The sequence below is a fragment of the Pteropus medius genome, unplaced genomic scaffold, assembly GCF_902729225.1.
Source record: "Pteropus medius unplaced genomic scaffold, Ma_sr-lr_union100, whole genome shotgun sequence".
Taxonomy (NCBI): domain Eukaryota; kingdom Metazoa; phylum Chordata; class Mammalia; order Chiroptera; family Pteropodidae; genus Pteropus; species Pteropus medius.
In genome coordinates, this window is record NW_024350399.1 from 1,128,116 (window position 1) to 1,149,431 (window position 21,316).

General features: G+C 37.3%; 1 protein-coding gene across 2 annotated transcripts in view; it reads left to right on the forward strand.

Moving 5' to 3' along the window:
• Positions 1–2,689: 2,689 nt before the first annotated feature.
• ITGAV (integrin subunit alpha V) overlaps positions 2,690–21,316 on the forward strand; it is a 75,647-nt gene continuing 57,020 nt past the window's right edge. The window contains exons 1-2 of one of the 2 annotated variants that reach the window (XM_039839939.1): positions 2,690–3,001; positions 11,350–11,477. In XM_039839939.1, coding sequence (XP_039695873.1) covers positions 2,817–3,001; positions 11,350–11,477 — 313 coding nt within the window. In that variant the 5' untranslated portion in view covers positions 2,690–2,816. Of the gene's footprint in view, positions 3,002–11,346; positions 11,478–21,316 lie in introns of both variants that reach the window. The other variant, XM_039839938.1, reaches the window with a different exon arrangement.

A 21,316-nucleotide genomic window follows, 5' to 3' on the forward strand; every position in this document is an offset into this window, starting at 1 on the left:
TCATTATAATATAGTTTAGAGAGTCATGCCATGAGAATGGGGAAGAGAGATATAACTTTTCTTCCATAGAATAAAACATACTTTTCTCTCTGCCATGCACACAGTACCCGGCACTGTGTGGGTTCTGAATAAGCACTGGGTTAGTCTGAGTCACTGTCCACTAGTAGAAATGTGGTCCTGATTCACTCAAGTTTCAGCAGGTACATGGCTGTTGTCATTGCTTTGGTTTCTTCTCTTTCCTGGTCTTCTCATTTCTTCCTGCCCCTCCTCTGATCTGTTGGACCTCTGTCCTGGATCAGAAGTTGGGGAAAGGGAGGGCTTACTGAGTCCAGCCAGAGTGTAGGCCTCCACACTTTTCTGCATTCCCTATCTGGATGGATTTCAAGGTGGGGGATTCCCTGGGGATTGATTCTCAGGCTTTTAACACACAGAAGACCCTTTGGGTTTATGCATACATGCCCATGACCTCTTGGGGGTACTAAGGAACATTCTGTGTAGAAAGGCACATTTGTATTTTATGTGGAAGTATTTGTGTAGGAAGGCCTGTCTCGCATGGTAATTTCCTTTAGGCAAGTGCTGGACTACAGCTTGCAAAATATGTCCAAGGTTTTGCTGCATATCTTTTAGTCAAATTTAAAAATCAAACTATATGATGCAATTAAGTACTATAAATTCAAACCAGATATTTCGTTTCGATTTATATACATATTCCTTCACAAGATGAAGAACTATTAGCTAACTGAGCTCAAATTTAAAAGCAAAGCTAAGCAGCCATTTCTAAAAACGGGCCCCTCATGCACACCCACCACACTTTAGGAGAAACCTGCACTGAACTGTCTGCCTGCACTGTATTCCTGCCACCTGATCCAGGTCTTGTTAAAGGAGTTCCTGGAATTGTATTTCAACCAATAGGACTGAAGCTTTCACCCTCTGATGGAAGTTGTGCAGCTATAATCCTATCAGCATCTTTCCCACCAATAAGAGGGGCCCCATTCTGACTAATCAGGACAGTGCCTTTTGGACAAAGGAAATCACAAGGATTTGGAGTTCTTGTATGCTTAAGGACAGACCAATCAGGGACCAGGGGCAGGGACTTCTTTTTCTACAAGTCAGCTCCCCTCTCTGGCTCACACAATTTTCTCTTTCCATAAAAGATTTAAGACTTGTTTTCCCCAGTTGGAACTGAAACACCAGAGATCTCTTGCCAGGTCAGAGTGGAGCAGAGCTGTCTAGAGGAAGAGGGGCCTCACTCCAGAGCTGCCATACTCCAGAGATACCTCACGGCCATGCTGTTTCATAGCTGTATTGTTTCATAATTGAGCTGTAACACTATTGAGTTGTTGCACAGCCATACTATTCTCACAGTTGTGCTGTATCATAATTGAGCTGTTTGCACTGAATAAAGTTTCCTTCTTCACTGCACCCCAAATTGTGGATTCCTGTTGCCATTGAATTGGTGCCCATTAGCATTGGTCGACAGTTGTAATAGTTGCTTTGGGGAAATAAGAAATTACTGTTCTAGTCCTTATAGATTTTTTAAGGTTCACACGATGCATTTATACTCTCAATCTTGGTCACCAAATTCTTTGGCTTGTGATACACAATAGAGACAGTCACTTCTCTAGGCAAGTTTACTCATCATTTTATCTTCATTCATTCATTCATTCATTCAACATTTTATTGATTGCTTACTATCTGCTTAGCAAGGTGCTAGGATTTGAGAATATAAAGGAAAAGGTCAAGGTTCCTGACCTCGAAGAAGTTTTTCAGCCTCTTGGCCTGGTGCAACATACCACCACCAAGCAAGCCACAAGGTGACTTATTTCATAAAAAAAGGTGAATATCCCTTCTTCCAAATCTAAAATTATGTTTCTACCCAAATGCCCTAAATCAAGGAGTACAACAAATCAATAACTTCAGCTAACAAACTAAGAATGAAGTTTGACTATTGTGATTTAATTTAAACCGATTACTGCCAATTCTTTGCCTTCCTAATCCACGACTGAAGTTCGGCTTTAACACAACTCGCCATAAAAGAGGCTGTGCCAGCATTCTGGAAGTTTATAATTAAGGTCATTGTTTGTGTGTGGGATGGAGTGGGGAGGGAAATGACCGCTAATTACGGAGTTTCGTTTCTGAGAGCCTGCTAGGCTTTAAGTAGCAGAAACACGAGAAGCGGATAAAGCTTTCCTCTTTTAAAACATAAGTCGCACGGGAGTCCCCGGCGGGACTGGGGAACATGGGGGCGCCTTTGGTGCTCCAATGGACGAAGGCGCGTTGGGACCATCGATTTTCCCCCTGCCCCCCTATCATTCCCCTTAGCGCTGGGTCTGAGGCCCCTGTCCGAGCGCGGCCGCTGACGGGGACTCTGAGGGTCTGGGGCCTGGGTACAGACGCCCTGCTCCCGGGATAAGAAGCGACAGTGCGCACGGAAGTGCGATCGAGCTCGCCCCAATAGAGGACGACTCTCCTCCTCCACTTCCTCCTGCACCGCGGCTCGGCTTCCCCGGCCGGCTCCTCCTCCTCCTCTGTCTCCTCCCCCGGCCGTCGCAGCACTCCCGCGGGGGGTGCGGCGCTCACCCCCGCAGTCCCGAGCCCGAGGGAGCTGCGGGGCCTCCAGTGCTGCTGCTGCACCCCGCCCCGCGAGTCCTGCGCCCCACAGCTCAGCCCTCCTGCCTCCCCCGGAGTTGTCCCGCACTCGCCAGAACCCCGGCGGCCGGCGAGTCTCGGCGCGCGCAGGCGGCGGGCCACGGGCACCGTGCGCTCGGGGGTGGTGGCCGCGGCTCCGGGCTCGACGCCCCGCGCGCGCTTCGGCGATGGCTTCTCCGCCGCCGCGATGGCTGCGCCTTCGTCCCCGCCGCCTCCTGCTCCTTCTCGCTGGATTCCTGCTGCCTCTTTGCGGCGCCTTCAACCTGGACGTGGACAGTCCCGCCGAGTACTCCGGCCCCGAGGGAAGTTACTTTGGCTTCGCGGTGGATTTCTTCGTGCCTAGCGCGTCTTCGTAAGTGGCCACACTGGGAAGGAGGGGTCGGCCCCCCTCCCTCACCTTGCGCACCCACCCTACGTTTCAAACCCCAGAGGGAGAGACGTCTGGGAGATATCCCGCTGTCTGTCTGTCCTCCCCCACCCCCCCGCCACCAGGGTGGTTTGGGGTGGATGAAATATTGGAAGGATGAACCCTCGCGGCACCCACCCAGTTCCCTCCTCTCCTCTCCTCTCTGTGAGAGGAAGAGGTTTGGAACAGACTTGAGCTTAAAACTTGGGGAAAGTGAGACATCAACAAAGGCTGGTCCCGCCGGACTCCGCGCAGCTTCTGCCAGTATCCGGGACCTAGTCAGTTTCATCTCCAAACTTCTTTTTCTCCGTAGTCGTTTTCTTCTCATAGACTTAAACACCCAGTCCTTTTCGCTCTTTCCAAACAAGCCCTCCCCCTACTCTTTCCGCCTTTCAGCTGATTCTATTTCTCCTCATTTACTCCTTTTCCAGACACTCTAATGACTAAAGTGACCATATTGTCATAGTAAATTCATTGTGTCTTATCTCTGTGACTGTCAGACCTTTGCCCATTTGAAGGTGAACAGAGGAATTGAATGGGTCATCTGTTCTTTTTATAGTGATTCATTATTTAGGTCATTGTTCAGAAAGAACAAGGGTGTTTGCTGAGTTTTCACTCACTACAGGTCATTTGAATACTGCAGTATTTAAGGATACGGTTGTGTTTCCAAATTGCCAACGTTTCGCAAGCAAAGACCGTCAGAATTTGTAACACAGTTATTGTCATTATTGGACTGAGATTTGTCTCTGACTTTACCAAACGCTGACATCATTCTCACCACCCTACCCCCATATTAGCGTTAGAAATACTGATTTGGTTAGTGTTCACTGGATGTCTTCTGAAAATCTTGTTTTCAAGAGGGAGAACTGTTCTTATGGTTCTTTCTAAGCTCAGAAATTTTAACAGCCTATTTTTGTTTCTAAATTTTCTTTATATTTTAAAATATTGTGGTTTTTTTTGGGGGGGGAGAAGGATGATAATTTTGAGGGTCAGTACTTAGAACCATTTTTCCAATTCATACATGCCTGATTTGAGGATAGTGTAAATATTTTTCCATGACCGTTTGAATATTCAGTAGGATTTATTCTTATCCTCTTCCTGGATGTTGCTGAGTATCATTCATTTTGATCACAACCATTGCAGCAGTAAATAGTTTGTAAGCAGTTAGTGGAAACTAGACATTGTTTTATGTAGTGAGCTCAATTTTGTTTGTTTCCAGCTTCATTGCTTTCTATGAGACCTGAGCACAGATTTTCCAGAATGATAAAAGTAATCTTTAACCTTATGCAACATCTACTACCTTCTCATTTGATTTAGTCATTTGTCAGCCTTATCTGTTATTTACAAATTTTTTTTGTTTCCAGATATTTTTAAGTGTATGCCTTTATGGTACAGAAGATTTTAGTTGATTAGATTTAATTAGTACAGAAATTCTAATAATTTTGAAAATATATGTTGTCTTTTGTAAAGAATTAGTACTTAAATTAGCAAGGTTAGAGCACTTGTGTACTTCAAAGTTGATGGAATGTTTTGCAGATGTTGCTCTTAATTCTGTGGCAACCCTCTGAGTTTAATAGTGTAAAGATATGAGACAAGATGATCAACTTGAAGTGTTTTTACTATGGAAAATGCTGCAATATTGAACCGTTGGCGTGAGATATTTACTGTTGTGGGTTATGAGGCTTGATGGCTAACCTTTGACTAGTCATTGAATGTGCTATGACCTCAATGGTTTATATGACTTCCCACATAGGCCTTCAAGGGTAAGAGTAAGGTAAAATTGAACTTGGTTTGTTTTCATAAAATACTTTGAAATCATCATCAGTAACTTTGTTACTGATAGTCTAGTGAGCTCCACGTATAGCCTAAATTAAAAAATAGAAATCAACTTTGAGATTTTTTTTTAAACAAAATATATATAAGCAAAAGTTTCTACTTGTTGGGCTTTTCAGATTTAACAAAGATTAATACAAAAATTATGCTTAATTTTGTAAAAAGGCAGTTTTAAATTTAACAAGCATTGGAATCCAAGGTACATGGGATGTCATTTATAATACTACCAGCTTCATTTATTATTTTAGTTATTTTGTGTGATTATAAACTTCTAAAGGAAAAAAAATCCACATAATAGAAAAGTTTTTGCTAATTAAAGATTCCTTTCTTCTGAAAGAATGCCTGGATTAATGAGGAAGCAACAGTAATAAAGTCTCCTCCTGCTGCTTCCAGTTTCTATAGTTGTCTAAATACTTATGGAAAAGCTATAGAATCGTTTTGTGTCAATTTTTCTTGTTATAGAAAATGTTACTGAATTATTTCCATATTGTTGTGAAAACCAATGAATCAATGTTTGTTACAGAGAAGGAAAAATAAAGCATTAATCAAAAATATTAAGGCGATTCCTCAAGAAAATTCCTTCAGATGAGTCTTAAGTATGAAGTAAAAAGTCACAAAAATAATGATTTAAAAATTATGAAAACTAAAAAATAAGCATTCTATATTTTTCTTGTATGCATTAATTTGTGGTGGCCATTTCGCCAAACTTATATAAAATTTAAACATCATACACAGTCCAAGAAGTAAAGTCATGTTTTTCTTGTGGAGAATAATTGGAGAAATTAAAAATTGCACCCTAGATTTAGTTATAATAATGATATCTTTCATTTAACTATAGTAATGATATTTTGTAATTTACAAAGCACTTTTACTTATTATATCTCATTTCACTGTATAGCACAAACCACCAAGGGAAGTAGAGAAGCAGATAAACTCATTCTTAGAGATGAGGAAACCGAGGTCTGAAGAGATTTTAGTCTTTTGGGTATTTGAGTAAGTTAGTGTGGGGTGGAGGGCAAGGTGGGATTAAAAGATAGTATGAAATTCAAATTCCACTTAGTTTTCATCTAAAAAAATTAAAAATTTTAAGAAGAAAGTAATTGAACAGTTTTCTTATTTATTCTTCAACTGTAAGTTATACAGTTCTTATTTTATATATATGTTTATGTTTAAATAATGCTATAATGAGGAATACTGGATGAGAATTTTTGCTTTTTTCACTGTTAAACACTAATTGAACCTTATTTACAACTACTTCGTGTTGCTGTGACCCCAGAGACAAAGTGTGGGTGAGTATGCCCTGGACACAAGGTCCTGCAGAATATTTAGTGGCTCTAATCTTAGCTTCCTGTTTGTAACACCTGGTAAGCTTTTAAAATAAAACTGTGGCCCTGGCTGCATTTTAGATGTAAACATAGAGCTCCGACTTCTTATTCCAATAGTCTGTGGATCATTTCTCCTTGACTAGCCAATTTTACCTCAATCTGACTAAAAATGAACTCCTTTTTACCAAGAGATGTTAGTTGCACCTCTGTTTCTATTAATGGTATCATCATTTTCTCTGTCACCCTGGAAATAATTTCATATTCCTCCCTCTCATTTTCTATTTTTCTTTGTCTCTATAACTGCACTCCCCTAATATTAGTCAGTGATTAGTCATCAGGCAGAAGGTCCTAGAAACTCTTCCTTGTTAACGTTTCTTGCTTCCATCTCTGCTTTCCACTTCTAGTGCGACCCTCTTATTTCAACCAGCCATCACAAGTGTGGTCTGTGGCACTCGTGTCCACATCCCTTTGCCCACCATTGGGCTTTTAAACCTGCAAAACATCTTACATGTTTCTAATAGTTTTATCTTTTTGCAGCATCTTTTTGATCTTGGTATTCTGCTGCTAAAATTAACTCAACAGTGCTACCGTGGCCAGAGAGGGCCCAAACTGCTAATCTGGATGAAGGCCTCTTTTAGTCTGTCCCAGTCAGCATCCACTTAAAAAAGTTCATGTCCCATTTCTCTTCTCACAAGTGTAACTATCTCTACAAAACTATGCCAGTGTATTTTCTTGAACTTTAGTGTGACTTTCTCTATATTGGTTCTCTTTTCTTGTCATAAATAATATACGTGCATAGACAATAGCATTATTATTTAGAAAGCAAATCCTACATAGATTACTCCTGATTAAGGCCCATGTTTTACAGGATGTTATAAAAGAGAAGGGAAGTATATAGAATTTATAGTTACCGTGTCTGTTTTACATCATAAAAATGTTGACTCTATAGCACTTTTTATTTTAATGAATTATAAATCTGAAATAACATTCAGCGCTGAAATTTTATACACATTTCTTTCTATATACGTATATAATAACTTTTCAGAAGTTCCTTTTTGGTGAAGGCTCATTGGTAAACCCAGAGTCGGCCAAATATATTAAACATGCTTTATCTTGGAGAGAGAAGTCAGTGCTGAAAGCAGCCAAATAACTTAGTTCATTTGGAGGATTTAAAAAATGTACTTGTCATTGTTTGGCTGGTTGCCTCTCCTTGGTAGTTAAGGTCACATTCCCTGAAGCAACTGCCCTTAAAGTAAGAGAAAATGTATTCTAAGGGCATCCTCCTGGTTAATTTCTCTAATCCTTTGTCTGTCTCCTCTTCCCTCCCTTACCCTCCATCCTTCTGCCCCTCTCTATCTTTCTTCACTTTCCCTTCATTCCCTTTTTCTCTCTCTGTCTGCTACTCTTATCCCTCCCCCACCCCAGCACACACTTTGCCCTTTATCTTTTAGAATTTCTTGGCATGATATTAACAGCCTGCTCATGTATGTACCCCTTCATTTTGGAATCATCTAATGGAAATATCTCACATCACTTAAAAAGAATGATGAGGATGGGGATCCTGATACTGTTTTGGGGCAAACTTTCCAGAAAAATGTGGAGACTGTCCGGTGAATATTGCAGGCATCAGTTTTTTGCTGCTGACAGTGAAATCTGTCAGCCGTGTATGTTCTCCATCTCTTCACCATTTTCAGGAAATGTTGCAAGACAACTCTTCCCTACCCTTCTTTTTTTTTTTTTTTCCTTGAAATCTTGCATTTGAGTTAATGGCCCTTTAAGAAAACAAAGGAAAGAAAAGCCCTTTTAGAAACAGATTTTAACTTTAATATTTCCTACTTTATTAGGGAGATTTTCATTAATTGTTTTTAGTTCTGATGCCATCATCTTGTATTTTTACATTGCATTTAGATTTTCTAAGTTTGCTTTTATCTACTATTTACATTCAAAAAAAATTTTTAGGTAATTATGGTGGACATTGTTATCTCTGTTCAATAGAAAAGGAAACAGACTCAGATTTAAATGACTTTCTCAGTTGATTTATATAGCGATTGTAACCTTTAGTCCCAATCCTTGTTTGTTAGACAATGCTGCTTATATTGCAAACATTTTTTTTCTGGTCTGTCACTCCTCTTACCCTAATTAAGTTGCTGTAGACATTCATTAGACATTCTTAACTTTAACTTCAAGTAACAATTATTTCATTTTTTTAATAAAGTGTTTCATTAATAGACACAAAATTCACCCTTCCAACACATTAATAGGCTTTTCTTTTCTGTAGTAGGTGTTGCTTTTATATTCCTTAATTTTCTCAGCATCTTTTACTATCCTGTACCCTTTATTCTATACAAATATTTAATTTTTCTCTACACAACTCCCTCTTAACACTTTACATTCGTCTCTCTTAACATTTGTCTAAGGCAATTTTACTTTCTCCATCTCATCATTTTTCTCTTTTAAAAACTTTATAATGCTTTTAAAAGTAACTTAAATAACATGTTGACATTTTAGACAAAGAACTTTGTTCCTCAGCTTCTGTTCTCCATTAACCTAGCATTTAGGAACTGACAGTGCTCATGCATTCCTTTTATATTATTCTACCGTTTCTGTAGTATTTCACCAATGTGCAAGACCGCGCATGAAAGTATGCTTAGGAAAACTTGATGAACACCCATATTAGTACACTTAATTACCATCATTTCATGCCTATAATGTGCAAATGGTCTGATGAAAAACAGCAGCCTTGTTCTTGGTCTCATGCAAGGAGCTCAAACTACGTGCTGCCAATAGAATGTAGTTTTCATTTAGAGTTCAGTACTCTGATAACTTCCCAGCCCTCTGTCTTATAGTGGCCAAGTAAAGAAAGCATCTGCAATCTAAATAAAGAAAATTATTTTACAGATAATTTAAATAATTGGATATTTAATAGGAGATCATTTCTGCCTTTTAGAGGGCTAGGGGATAGTGGAAATGGCTTATTTATATATGGCTATTTTAAGTTTAAGACCTATAGCTATCAAATTTATTTGCTACTCAGCTGTCAGTTTAAAAAACTTTTCTTGAGTGCTTATTATGTGGCAGGTACAAAGATGAATTAGAGTCCCCTGCATTCAAAGAAGTAATTTATCATAAAGCGGGAAGAATAGCATTGACAAAAAATTATAAAAGATTGTTTAATGTGATATGTGATGACAGTCCAGAAATGAATTTCACTTGTAGGTTTTTAGGCAGATTCTGAGAACCAGCTCTCCTGTCCTGATCTCCTAGAACCTGGTCATGATCTACAACACTAAAATCGTATGAATACCTGTGCTTCTGTTACACTTATTAGGACTATTGTAGGAATGTCCCCACTCCTTTTCAGGTGTAGACTCTGAAAACTACACTTGTCTGAAATGGTCTTTTTCCCCATCATGCACTCAAAAATAAGTTAACTCAGATGAAAAGGGGGAAGTTTTGTGGTCAGTTTTTTTACCTGTAGACATGAAAAGTTTCATATATATACAAAATTATGCTGTTAACCATCTCTGCTGTAGAAAAGGAGCGTGAGGCCATTGAGTTACTCTTCCTATTCTTGGGTGGGGGGACGGCAGGGGAAAGAGCCCTCTTATTCATAGCCTAATTTTTTTTCTTATAAAAGGATCTCGCTGAATGAAAACTAAATTGATGTCTTACCCAGAGTCATTTGGCTGTGATAAGAGAGTGCCAGCACTGGTGTTTTACTGATGCCAAATATGACAGCATAAAGCTTTATTAAATAGGGTGTGGTTTGCTTGGGAGTTTTGTCTTTGAGTGTGGAGTTTCCAGATCAGGGTCAGAGAGCAGGATTCCTGTAATACAGCAGTTCATGTAACCAGCTCCTGAAAGTTTAAATATGATTTCACATACCACCCACATGAAATGAAATTGAAATGGACAAATAGAAGTTAAATAAATGCATTCCATATTTAAGACTGTTGACATAAGACTATCCAAACCTGTAGAGAATTTTTATAAATATTTGTTTGAGCCAAACAAGATCTCAACAGACTGAGTAGAATGCATCCTAGAATGGCAGTTGGCAGTTTCTTCTGTGAATTTTGAATTAAGGAAGGAAGCAAGGATGATTATATGAAAGTGGGAGAAAGCAAAGCAGAAATTGGATTACAGTATAGTTAACAAGGTTATGTCCTCTCTTGAGAGTGGTTTCACTTCTGAGGGGTCTGAAAAGAGGCATTTCAAAGGTATATTAACCTAGATACAAAAAACAAACAAACAAACAAAAAGCAACATACAACAATGGCCAGGGCTTGCTTAAGGCAAAGAAAAACCTTACATTAAAGAAGTTACATGCCTGGCATGTGACTACGCATCTTGACCTGCCCAGTTAGAGATGTATGATTAGAATACCCTGTGAGGTTACTATTGGTCACTGGACTTGTCAAATCATCATAGAACCCTATTTTTATCCACAGTAGTAAAGAATTAAAGACAAGATTTCTTTCACTTAAAAATTTGCCTTCTGATTTTCTTGTCTTCTTCAAATTTTACCCTGGTAAGAAAGTAAATAGTGATCCTATTTGGCCAGAGATTGATTAGATTAATTTTGTACAAGTAAATTTGTTAGTCACTATTTAAAAAGAAATTTAAAGTATAGTAGTTCTAAAACAAGAAAAGTTTTCCAAATGGAAAATTGATAATATTTATAACTATCATACTTCAGAATCATTTATTTAGAATACTTTTTTTCATTCAGCATTCAGGATATAGAAAGTGTACAGCAAACCACACACACAGACAAGAACAAAAAGAAACAAAAATCAAAACAAAACTTCCTTGACTCTAACCAGTGTACATTTTAACAGATATAATTGATACATAATAAGCTGTACCTATTTGAATGTGACCAGCATAAATTTTTAAATGTAAAAATTAACCCTGAAGTTGCCTTATAATATGTTACTATGATGGACAAACTATATTCTGTAACATATACATGTAAGAAGACACCAAATGAATAATGAAGATTATGCCCTCAGTTAATAGTTTTTTAAAAAATTGGGAATAATATTAAAAAAATGATTGCTCTTTCAAAATCATAAGACACTGTTTATGCTTTGTGCCATTTAAAGTCTTATCTTCCCCTTTGTATTTTAGCAGGATGTTTCTTCTTGTGGGAGCACCCAAAGCAAACACTACCCAGCCTGGGATTGTGGAAGGAGGGCAAGTCCTCAAGTGTGATTGGTCTTCCCACCGCGGGTGCCAGCCAATTGAATTTGATGCAACAGGTAAATGTTGATGCAGGTCTCTTTTCTTAATTTATGTCATTTGATTTTTTAATATCATTTTGTTCTTGAAAGCATTTGCTTTAGCTTAAATGTAAAAATTTAATAAAATAATGTATATAAGCACTTCAATCCCCAGAAAAGGTTATATAAAGATAAATGATTTATTATATGATTTTTTCCCCCTACAATTTTGGAGCATATATAAAAGCATTAAAAACACATTGCCTTTCTATTACTTTCGATGTCTTCAACTTTTTTTTACTTTTCATTTTTTTTTTTTTTAATTTTTGAAAATTTTAAATTACAGTTGACATAAAATATTATGTTATTTTCAGGTATACAACATAGTGATTAGACATTTATATAACTTATGAAGTGATCACTTCAATCAATCTAGTACCCATCTGACATCATACGTAGATATCACAATATTATTGACTATATTCCCTGTGCTATACTTTACATCTCCATGACTATTTTGTAAGGATGTCTTCAGCTTTAAACAGATAGTGTCAATCTGCAGAAATCTGGGAAAATGTAATGAAACGTTTCTGCTTTTCTTCTAAGAAGAGGGAGCTTGTAGATAAAACAAGGCTTTTTATCCTTTCTCTGTTGGCAAAATTGAAGCATGACTCACTGACATCAGTAGAATATCAACTCTCTAAGTATAAATACACCCAAGCTTGGCGTTGTTCTACGAAAGCCAGTTGAGGATTTTTTTTTTTTTTTTTTTTTTTGTATTCCAGTAGATTCGGTCGAGTTAAAAATTCTCATCTAAAATTTATTTATGTGTTATGGTTCTGATAACATTAGAAATTTATACGGACAAATTTCTGTGTCAGTTAGGATTGTGGTAGGAAGGAGAAAAATAGCATAAGGAAAGTGAGAAATAGGAAAGAAGTTTTACATTTACATCCGTGAAATATATATAATCCTGTACACATTTGTATTGGTATATTCATGTATATTTGTGAAAGCTTAGAGAATCCTCAGAGAAATAGTGTGACATTCTTCTGGTCATAAAAGTTTAACAGTTTTTAAAAATGATTCTAGTCTGCTGGCTTCGACAGAGTATTTTAAGCTAAGCCTAAAGAAAATTAATCGTTTTTCCATATTTTTATTTCCTGCTTGTTCTAAAATCTATTCATTCTGGAAATTAAAATATCAGTGAAACAGGAGTCATGATGCGGACTGTTCCATTTGACATCGTGACCAGTGTCAGAATGAGTGTCATTCATTAAATCAGCTCTTAATAGGAATCAGGTCATATGTTTTTTTTTTTTTTTTTTTCCATTTGAAGTCATCTGTCGTTTTTTCCACATATGGCTGACATTTGGAAAACCCCAAGAGATGTTTATAGGCTCAGGTTTACCACAAGTGGAGAAATACCTGTGACACAGAATTTTATGGGTTGGGGCATTTGTATCTTCTAACAAAATAGTCATACTAATAAAATGAAACTGTAATTCAGTTTTAATAGGATAAATTGTTCAGATGTGTTTCTGTATTCAACGCCATAGGTTTTTGTGCAGTGCAAGATAATTACAGATGTTTTTTGAAATTTGTTTTTATATAATACTTTGTTTATTGAAAAAGTAATATATGCACTTGTTAGAACAAATTTCATACAGTCCAAAGAGATACAGTGAAAAATAGAACTCTCTCATATCAGCTTGCTCAGAAGCAATCACTCTAAACAATTTCTTTGTTCCTTCTAGAATTTTCTTACTCCTACCAAAAAAAAAAAAAAGGCAGCTCACAAACAGAAGTATACTAAATATACTTTTATGCACCTGACTTCCCCTACCCCTGTCCCATACCTAACTATATAAATCTCTTATAGATCTTTCCATATCAACATATATTGGTTTACCTCATTCTTTGCAAATCATTGATAGTATTCTGTTGTACCATGTAGCCCAAGTTATTTTACTCATATTTCCTATTAATGGATACTTAGGTTGTTTCCAGTCTATTGTTACTATAAACACTGCTGTGAAGCGCTTATACACAGGTATTTGTGCAAATGTGTGAATATATCTGTGATGTCTATAGGATAAATTCCTAGTAAGATTTTTAGATCATCATATATGTATATTTAAACTTTTGATATATACTGTAAATTATTTTTCACAAAGATTTATACCCCTCTATGTTTTCTGACACCCTGATGCCAATACCATTTATCACTATATTTTTTGTCTTTGTCAATTTTATATTGTTATAATATTATATGTATATAATATTATATATACATATTACATATATATATATATAACCTCTAATAAAGTTATATTATTATATTGTCTTATGTTGGTATATTATTTGCATTCCTTTAACAGTAAGACTAGGCATCTTTGTTTTTGTGTGTCATAGTATTCCTTTTCCTGTGAGCTACTTTTAATATATTTGCATATATTTTCTGAATTTAAAAAATGATTTGTGAAATTAAAAAAGGATCTCAGTTGACAGTCCTCCATCCTTTGAGTTGCCTAGGTCAAAATCTGGGGTCACACTTGACATTAAGTCTGTTGGCAAGTCAGAATCTAACTGCTTTTCGTCATTTCACTGCTAACATCTGGTCCAAGCCACCATTGTCTCTCACCTGGATTGTTGCCCTAGACTCCTGAATTTGTAAGGATGCTGCCAAGAAGTAAATGGCACACTTAAACTGGGATAGTTTGAGGAGCTTTTAGTAAAAGGACTATTTACGAAGGATTGTGGAGGGTCTCACGGATAGTTTAGTGCCTAGACACTAAAATTTGGCCTCTAGGCCTGAAGGGAGACAAGGAAGGGAGCAATTGCCGGATCTGTACAGAGGAATAGGTGGACAGAGCCTCAGTGACAGGAGTTATGGCTTTTGTCACAGGGCAATAGCCAGCCCAGAGGGACAGGAAGGGAGGAGCAGGAGAATCAAATCCTGACCTTACTTTTCTTCCTTCTTTTGATCCTCTCACATGTGCCCTGCTGGCTGAATCGAGTTGGGAGCCCACAGGCCAGGAGTCCATGAGTTCCTGCTGGTCAGCATCCTGGACTGAGAGCAGGGTGGAGAATGGTGGAGAGGAGACCTTAGGGTGGTTGGAAGAGAGCCAGCTTACCTCACTGTTTTTTCCACTTCTGCCCTGGCTACCCTTGATTGTTCTCTACAGCAGCCACAGTGATCCTTTACGTATACTCAGATCACAACATTCCTGCTCAAATTCTACTGTCTTCCCATCTGTCTTATAGAAGCTAAGAGGATTCTTAGATATTCCAGCCCACTATTTCTATCTGTATCTTCATCTTCTACTCCTCCCTTCCTCACTTTTTTCTGGCCTCACTGGGTCTCTTTGCAGTGTCTTGTAAACAGTAGGCACATTCCCACTTCATCTTTGCCTGGACTTTTGTCCTCTGACTGGAGCATTCTTTCCCAAATGTGCACTGACTGGGTCCCATCTCACCACCACCTTTGAAATTACTGAAATGTCATCTCAGAAGTGTTCTGACCGTCTTATTTAAAATTGCAGTTCCCTCTTTCCAACACTTAGTGCTTCCATCTTCTCTGCTTCATTTTTCACTGTAGTACCTACCTTGCCATATGTTATTTATTTTTAGTTAATGTCTCTTTCTCAAATAGGATATACATTCCATGAGGATAGTTTTTCATCCGTTTTGTTCACTTATGAAATCTCTTAGCCTAGAACAATGCCTGGTGCCTGGCACATGTTGGTGCCCAATAAATCGAATAGATGAATGAATAAATTTTAATCATAGGAGCTTTTTCTCTAGTGAAGAAATAACTAAAGTTCTTCAGTTATACATGTACAAATATGTATTTTTGATCCGTTCTCTTGAATATATAGAAATACAGAATATCTACCTTACGATATTCTGTAATTACCTGGTACACCTTCTGAGACTTCTCATTAAAAAAAGAATAAATTAAGACTTTGTTTTTTATATTAGAATTTTTGTTCAGATAATGTTCAAATTTTAAAAAAGGACAGTATTGATCTCAATCTAGTGTTGAAAATGTATGTCTAGAAACAGCACCATTTGACTATGTCTGGACTTTATGGAAGAAATGCTTAAAACTTAGGACATCATCCTGAACTTCCTCACACCTCTGTCTCTAGGAACCTTTACCCATCTTGGCCCAAACACAAAAGCATCTCTGCACCACAGCACTTTTAGCTTTTATCTTTTTCATTATCTTAAGAGATAGTGGCTTTTCTCTTTCTTTCCCTTTTCTGGATCTTCAGATCTAGATCTGTGGATAAGTGTGGTTTCTAGAAGTAAACTGCCTGGGGCTCAAACCTTGGCCCTGCCCTTTACCAATGTTTAACTTTCACAGCTTAGTACTATCAGGTTACTGCCATCTCCCTGACGTAGTGTCCTCATCCAATCTGCTCCATAGGTATGCCTTAAATGGAATGAGTTAATTTATATATCAGTTAAGACATGTGAAGTGCTTAGTACAGAGACAGGCACGTTGCAAGGGCTCAGTAAATGTACAGAGACAGGCACGTTGCAAGGGCTCAGTAAATGTTTTTTATGGGTATCACTCCCTTCTCAGGCCCTGCCTATTCCTTCTTTTATCTCTATGTACTTGTTATATATTTGCCCTTTTCTTTTTTTAAAACTCATTCTTAATTTTTTCCTACCTGAAAAACTAATCAAAACAGCTTTGCCTTGAACATATTCTTCTCTTAGTCATTTTCCTTTCTCCTTTTCTTCACATCCAGGATATTGAATGCTGTACCTACCTTCATTACTTCTCATGTTTATCTATTTCAATCTGGCTGCCACTTACCCCAACCCAGCAGTGGCCCGCACTGAAATCTTTAGTGGCATCCTGCTGCAGTGAGCACTTCTGATCCCTCAGCTTATTTAATCTTTCTTTTACAGTTCACCCCATTGACCATTCCTTCCTTATTTAAAGTCTCTGCTCTTTGTCAGAAACTATTATGTCCCTTTATTCCTCCTAAGCTTCTTGATACCTTATAGACTTTGCCTTTCGACTCTTTTCTTTGTTTACTCCATACCTGCTCTACGTCATGGTGTCATGGAAAGGAAATAGGCCTTAGTTAGACAGACTTGGGTTGAGATCCAGGCTCTGTCATTTTTCCAATGTTATTTTTCCAATGTTATTTTGGGAAAATTACCTACTTTTCCATGTTCTGTGCTACATTCCTGGGGTGATCATGAAGAATTCAAATTAGTTTATCTGCTTTACTTTGTTGTGTTTCTGAGTCCAGGAGAGACTTTAAAAAAGGTTTTTTTTTTTTTTTTTTTTTTAATTTGGGAAATAAAATTTAAAATCATTTTATTTAAATTAGCTCTGATTCATATGATGTGGTAGATATTACAACTGTTCATCAGTGCCATGTTTCTAAAACTTCTAGGGAAACCCTTGTATGCCCATGTAACTTTTTTTGCCACTAAAACAACAGAAGTGTGTCATTTGTAGGAAGATGGGTTTAGAAGTTAGGGCATTATTCTTTCTCTCCCCTTTCATATGCCTCAGTGAGGAATGAGAGTTTAAATGATAGAGTCTCCATCGGCCTGGGTCCCTGAGTGAGGAGGATGTGAAGCATAGACTCTTACCCACAATGTATATATACAAAATAATCCTTTGCTATTTTTGGCTAATAGATTTTGGAGATGCTTCCTACTAGCATAATGAAGCCTAACCCAGTAATACATATATAGGAACATTATTAAAATCCTTTCCTAGTCTACATGCCAGTATGATCTTCTGTTAAGTTTCTTGTTCTATTTCACTGGGTCCTGGATGGCTAAGCAACTAGGTAGTATTGCTTATGCCAAAAATGGCCCCTGATTGGTAAATTGCATTTAGACTAGGAGAAACTATAAATAGACAAGTACCTAATGGGGATGCTGTAGCTTTGGGATTCCCTGAGTATAGTGACTCTTATCACTGGCATGTTCTTTGCAGGAACCCTGAAAGCTATAGCTACAGAGTCATTACAGTAGATTCCATTCTTATGAAATGTGAGGCTTTGAAGCCAGGGAAGCTCCTATACACACCAGATCTTGTTTCTTATTTAAGCTGTCATCTGATGAGGCAGAGAGGAGAGCTCTGGACAGTTGTGTGTACTGTTGCACAGGGAAGTTCATATACGGACTCTTATCAAGGAGGTATGTCTGATTCTGTCCTACATCTTCTAAATAGACTGCTGCTACATGCGGCTTTTGGTAGTTTCGTGAGTCTGAAACTTTAGTTAAGCCCCAAAATGCCCCACTGATGGTTGTTGGGTCAACATTTGAAGTTTGTAACTGTATGAAATACTTTTAGGTCATTTGTTTTTTGGGCTGTTTTTCCTTGAAAAAAAAAAAAAATAGAATATGTTATCCATTCCTGTAAAAAGAACAAACCTCAGCTAGCTCCAGAATCACAATAAAAATTTTTATAGTAAGGTGCTTTTTAAGTCTTGTTGTTAAATATTGTGAATAATCCTTTCCCATTCCCCTCATCTTCCTTTTAGGTCAGGTTCTTTTCTACTGGCAATTTTAGTGTACTCAGTACAGCTCTTTTTCTTCATTAACCTGCTGCAATTTACATTGTTTTTTCTTCTGCTTATCTTATGATATGTTTGTTTTCCTGACTAGATTGTAAACGCTCCAAAGCAGGGAACAAATTTATTTCTGTTCACCATTGTGTGCTAGTGTATAGAAAAATGCCTAGCATATGGTAGGTTGCATATGTATGTATATTACATGCCGGTATTGGGTTCTTAATGAAAAGCAATACAAATAAGACTGGCTAAATTTAACTGAACAGGAATTTACTAGAACTATATTGGCAACTCAACAGTTTTGTGAAAAATGGGCAGGAACCAAGAGAAGCTAACAGAGAGGAACCATTAGTGCTAGGTTTTACTGCTGCTGGGATTGCTGTTGCTGACGGTGGGACATCATAGAACAATTTTCTTACTGATCTCTGCCCCTTTGCATCACTTGCTAGACTCAAAGCTTTTATGGAAGTATCTGACTGGCTGAGTCTAGGTCTTATGCCTTTGAAAGTCAGGGAAAGCCTCTTATCTCATAAAACAAAGAAATGATAGATTATGAGCTTGTATAGGGTCCTTCAAAGAAAAAAAATAAATAGAATAATAGGACCACCCTTTTTTTTTCTTTTTGATTGGAAAACCAGGTTATAGAAAGAAAACATTTCTTACGCATACTGTGTCTCTTTTACTGATTAATAATTCATGGACTAATTTTACTTTTAATATTTACCAAAGATGTACCTGGATATTAGACAGTGTATAATTTATTAGAAGACTATTTCACTATGGCTCGTCATATGCATTAAGACATGTAGTAGTAGCTAAGGAGGAAAGTCCAGATTTTGGTTTTAAAGTAGCATAATACTTAGTTTCTTAGCTCTTGAAGAAAGATGAATAGTTTTAGTGTTTTAGTGTGCTTTTCTTCCTACCCCAGGACATGATTTTGGGTAGTGGGGGAGAAAGGAAGATTTCAAAAATATGCTTGGAAAACCAATCTAAACTTATTTCGCTTTAACTCTGAGCAGTGGAGACTAATAGATTTATACCAAAATAAAGAAGGCGTAACTGGAAAGTATCTAACTCTGGGGCCTTTGAAGAAAGCTTCCCAGATCAGTTAGTGACATTTGAGCTAATGAAAAATGAGATGGAATTCTCTAGATGTGGAAGAGGGGTCCAGTAGAAGAAATAGTTTTCGCATAGATTAGTAAAAGATATTTATGAATGAAAATCAAGTAATTCCATAGGACCTACATAGATGTGTCTAAATATCAAGCAGGTCCTTGATCATAATGTCATTTCATTCAGTGTTGTTTTGTTTTAACATCGATGAGATGCTGTAGGAACTTAACTCTTGTTTATATCAGTTAGCTTATGGTAAAATTGGTTTTGTTACATGTTGTAAAATTAGTTTCATTATACGTCGTTTTGCTTAATTGCAGAACTTATTGACAGCATCGAGGACTTGCTGTAAAAGGTTAATGTGTGGAGAGGATGGTAACATGTTGAGAGTATGATAAGAAATGAAGCTGGAAGTTAGCTGAGGGAGGTTCTAAATGAATTTTAAAAAGATACTCTAAACTGTCAGTCTGACCAGATAAAATCACCATAAAGCCTAACACGCATAGAGCATTGTATTAAAAATAAAAGGAACTAGGGCTCAGGGGGTAGGTCTCGGGTCTTTGGTTCCTTGCTATGCTGTGGAGGTTCGAAGTGAACATTCCAGAGAAAATAACACTTTCAGTATATAGTCTATTACTTTTCTTGTTCATTATTTTTGGTAGAATTATACAACATCATTATCTGGATATCTTCAAAATACTGTAGACATCTCTTTTAAACACTTAAGGGAAAACGTAGAGTTCTGTGATGAAAAGTTTAATTTAGTAGAAAATTCAGTCCAAGATGACGAGCTTACCTGCTGCTTTGAATTTTTGATTCTGTATTAGTGAGCCTGCAGGAACAAAAAGAAACTTCAGTCTAAAATTTGTTATCTTGGGTGAAGGGAATAAAATAAAGTAAAATAAAAATCGTTATCTCTTGGATTTGGCTCTGAGACATGATCTCTATTAATTTTCTTTCAAGCTATTGACTCTTGCTTGTCTTTTTTATTTTTCTTTTTCTTGCTGATTTTCTTGACATAATATGTATACAAAGCCATATGTAGGATGTAAAAGGAAAGCCTACTTTTTAAAAACATTTTTATAAAAATTCATTTGAGTGAAACAGAGGATACCCCTGGAAGCAAGATCTCAATAGACTGAGAAGAATGCTATGGAAAGCCTACCGTCTATTTTACAAGTGTGTATAGTGATTAAAATATTATGATTTGCATTGATATAGTAGTAGCCCTCTTGGATTTTTAAACCCGTTCATCTAGTGACTCCACCCGATTTGTAGGCTTTAACCAAGGTCTGCATGATGGCCAAAAACCAGTTTCCCTAAATGGACAGAATCATATAACCTTTGAAGAATTGTGGAATTAGTGAAAATGAAAAGATCATTTTGGGATATGATTTGTTTTACACTAAGAGGATCGATATATAGAAAACGCACTTAGTGTATCTGAATGTGGGCATGGAAAAGAAGAACTTACGCAAAGATTAACATATTTAGTTTGAGGATTAATGATCTATATATTATAGAAAATAAAAATATTCCAAACTATATTGTCAGGATGCAAAATAATATCGAGAATATTCATATAGCAGGCAAAAGATGGTCTGTTATTTCAATTTTGTCTTCATGCCTGAATTAGTTTCTTATTGCTATTATAACAAGTTACTATAAACTTGGTGGCTTAAAAACCACAAATTTATTATCTTCAGTTCTGTAGGTCAGTTCTGTCCAAAGTGGCTCTCACTGGGCTAAAATCAGGGTATCTGCAATGCCGCATTCTTTCTGGAGGCTCTGGGGGAGACTGTTTTCATGCCTTTTCCACCTTCTGGAGACCACACGCATTACTTGGCTTGTGTCCCCTTCCTCTGTCTTAAAACCCAGCAGTGACTAGACCATTCTTAGGCTCTCTCATCTGGCACTAAATCCTCTGCCTTGCTGTTGTGATTACTTTGGGCCTACAGAGATAATCTGGAGTAATCTTCCACTTCAAGGTCCTTAATTTAATCACATATGCCAAGTCCCCCTTTTGCCATGTAAGGTCACCTATTCACATGTAATGTAAAGCTCTGGGGATTAGAACTTGGACGTCTTTGGGCAGCAGGCAGATTGGGGGCGGGGTGCATTATTCTGTTACTTCAGTGTTCTTTTATGTATTTTGTTTGATACTGGTTATACTGCAAGCTACTTTAGGGCAAGAACCGTGCTTTTGTA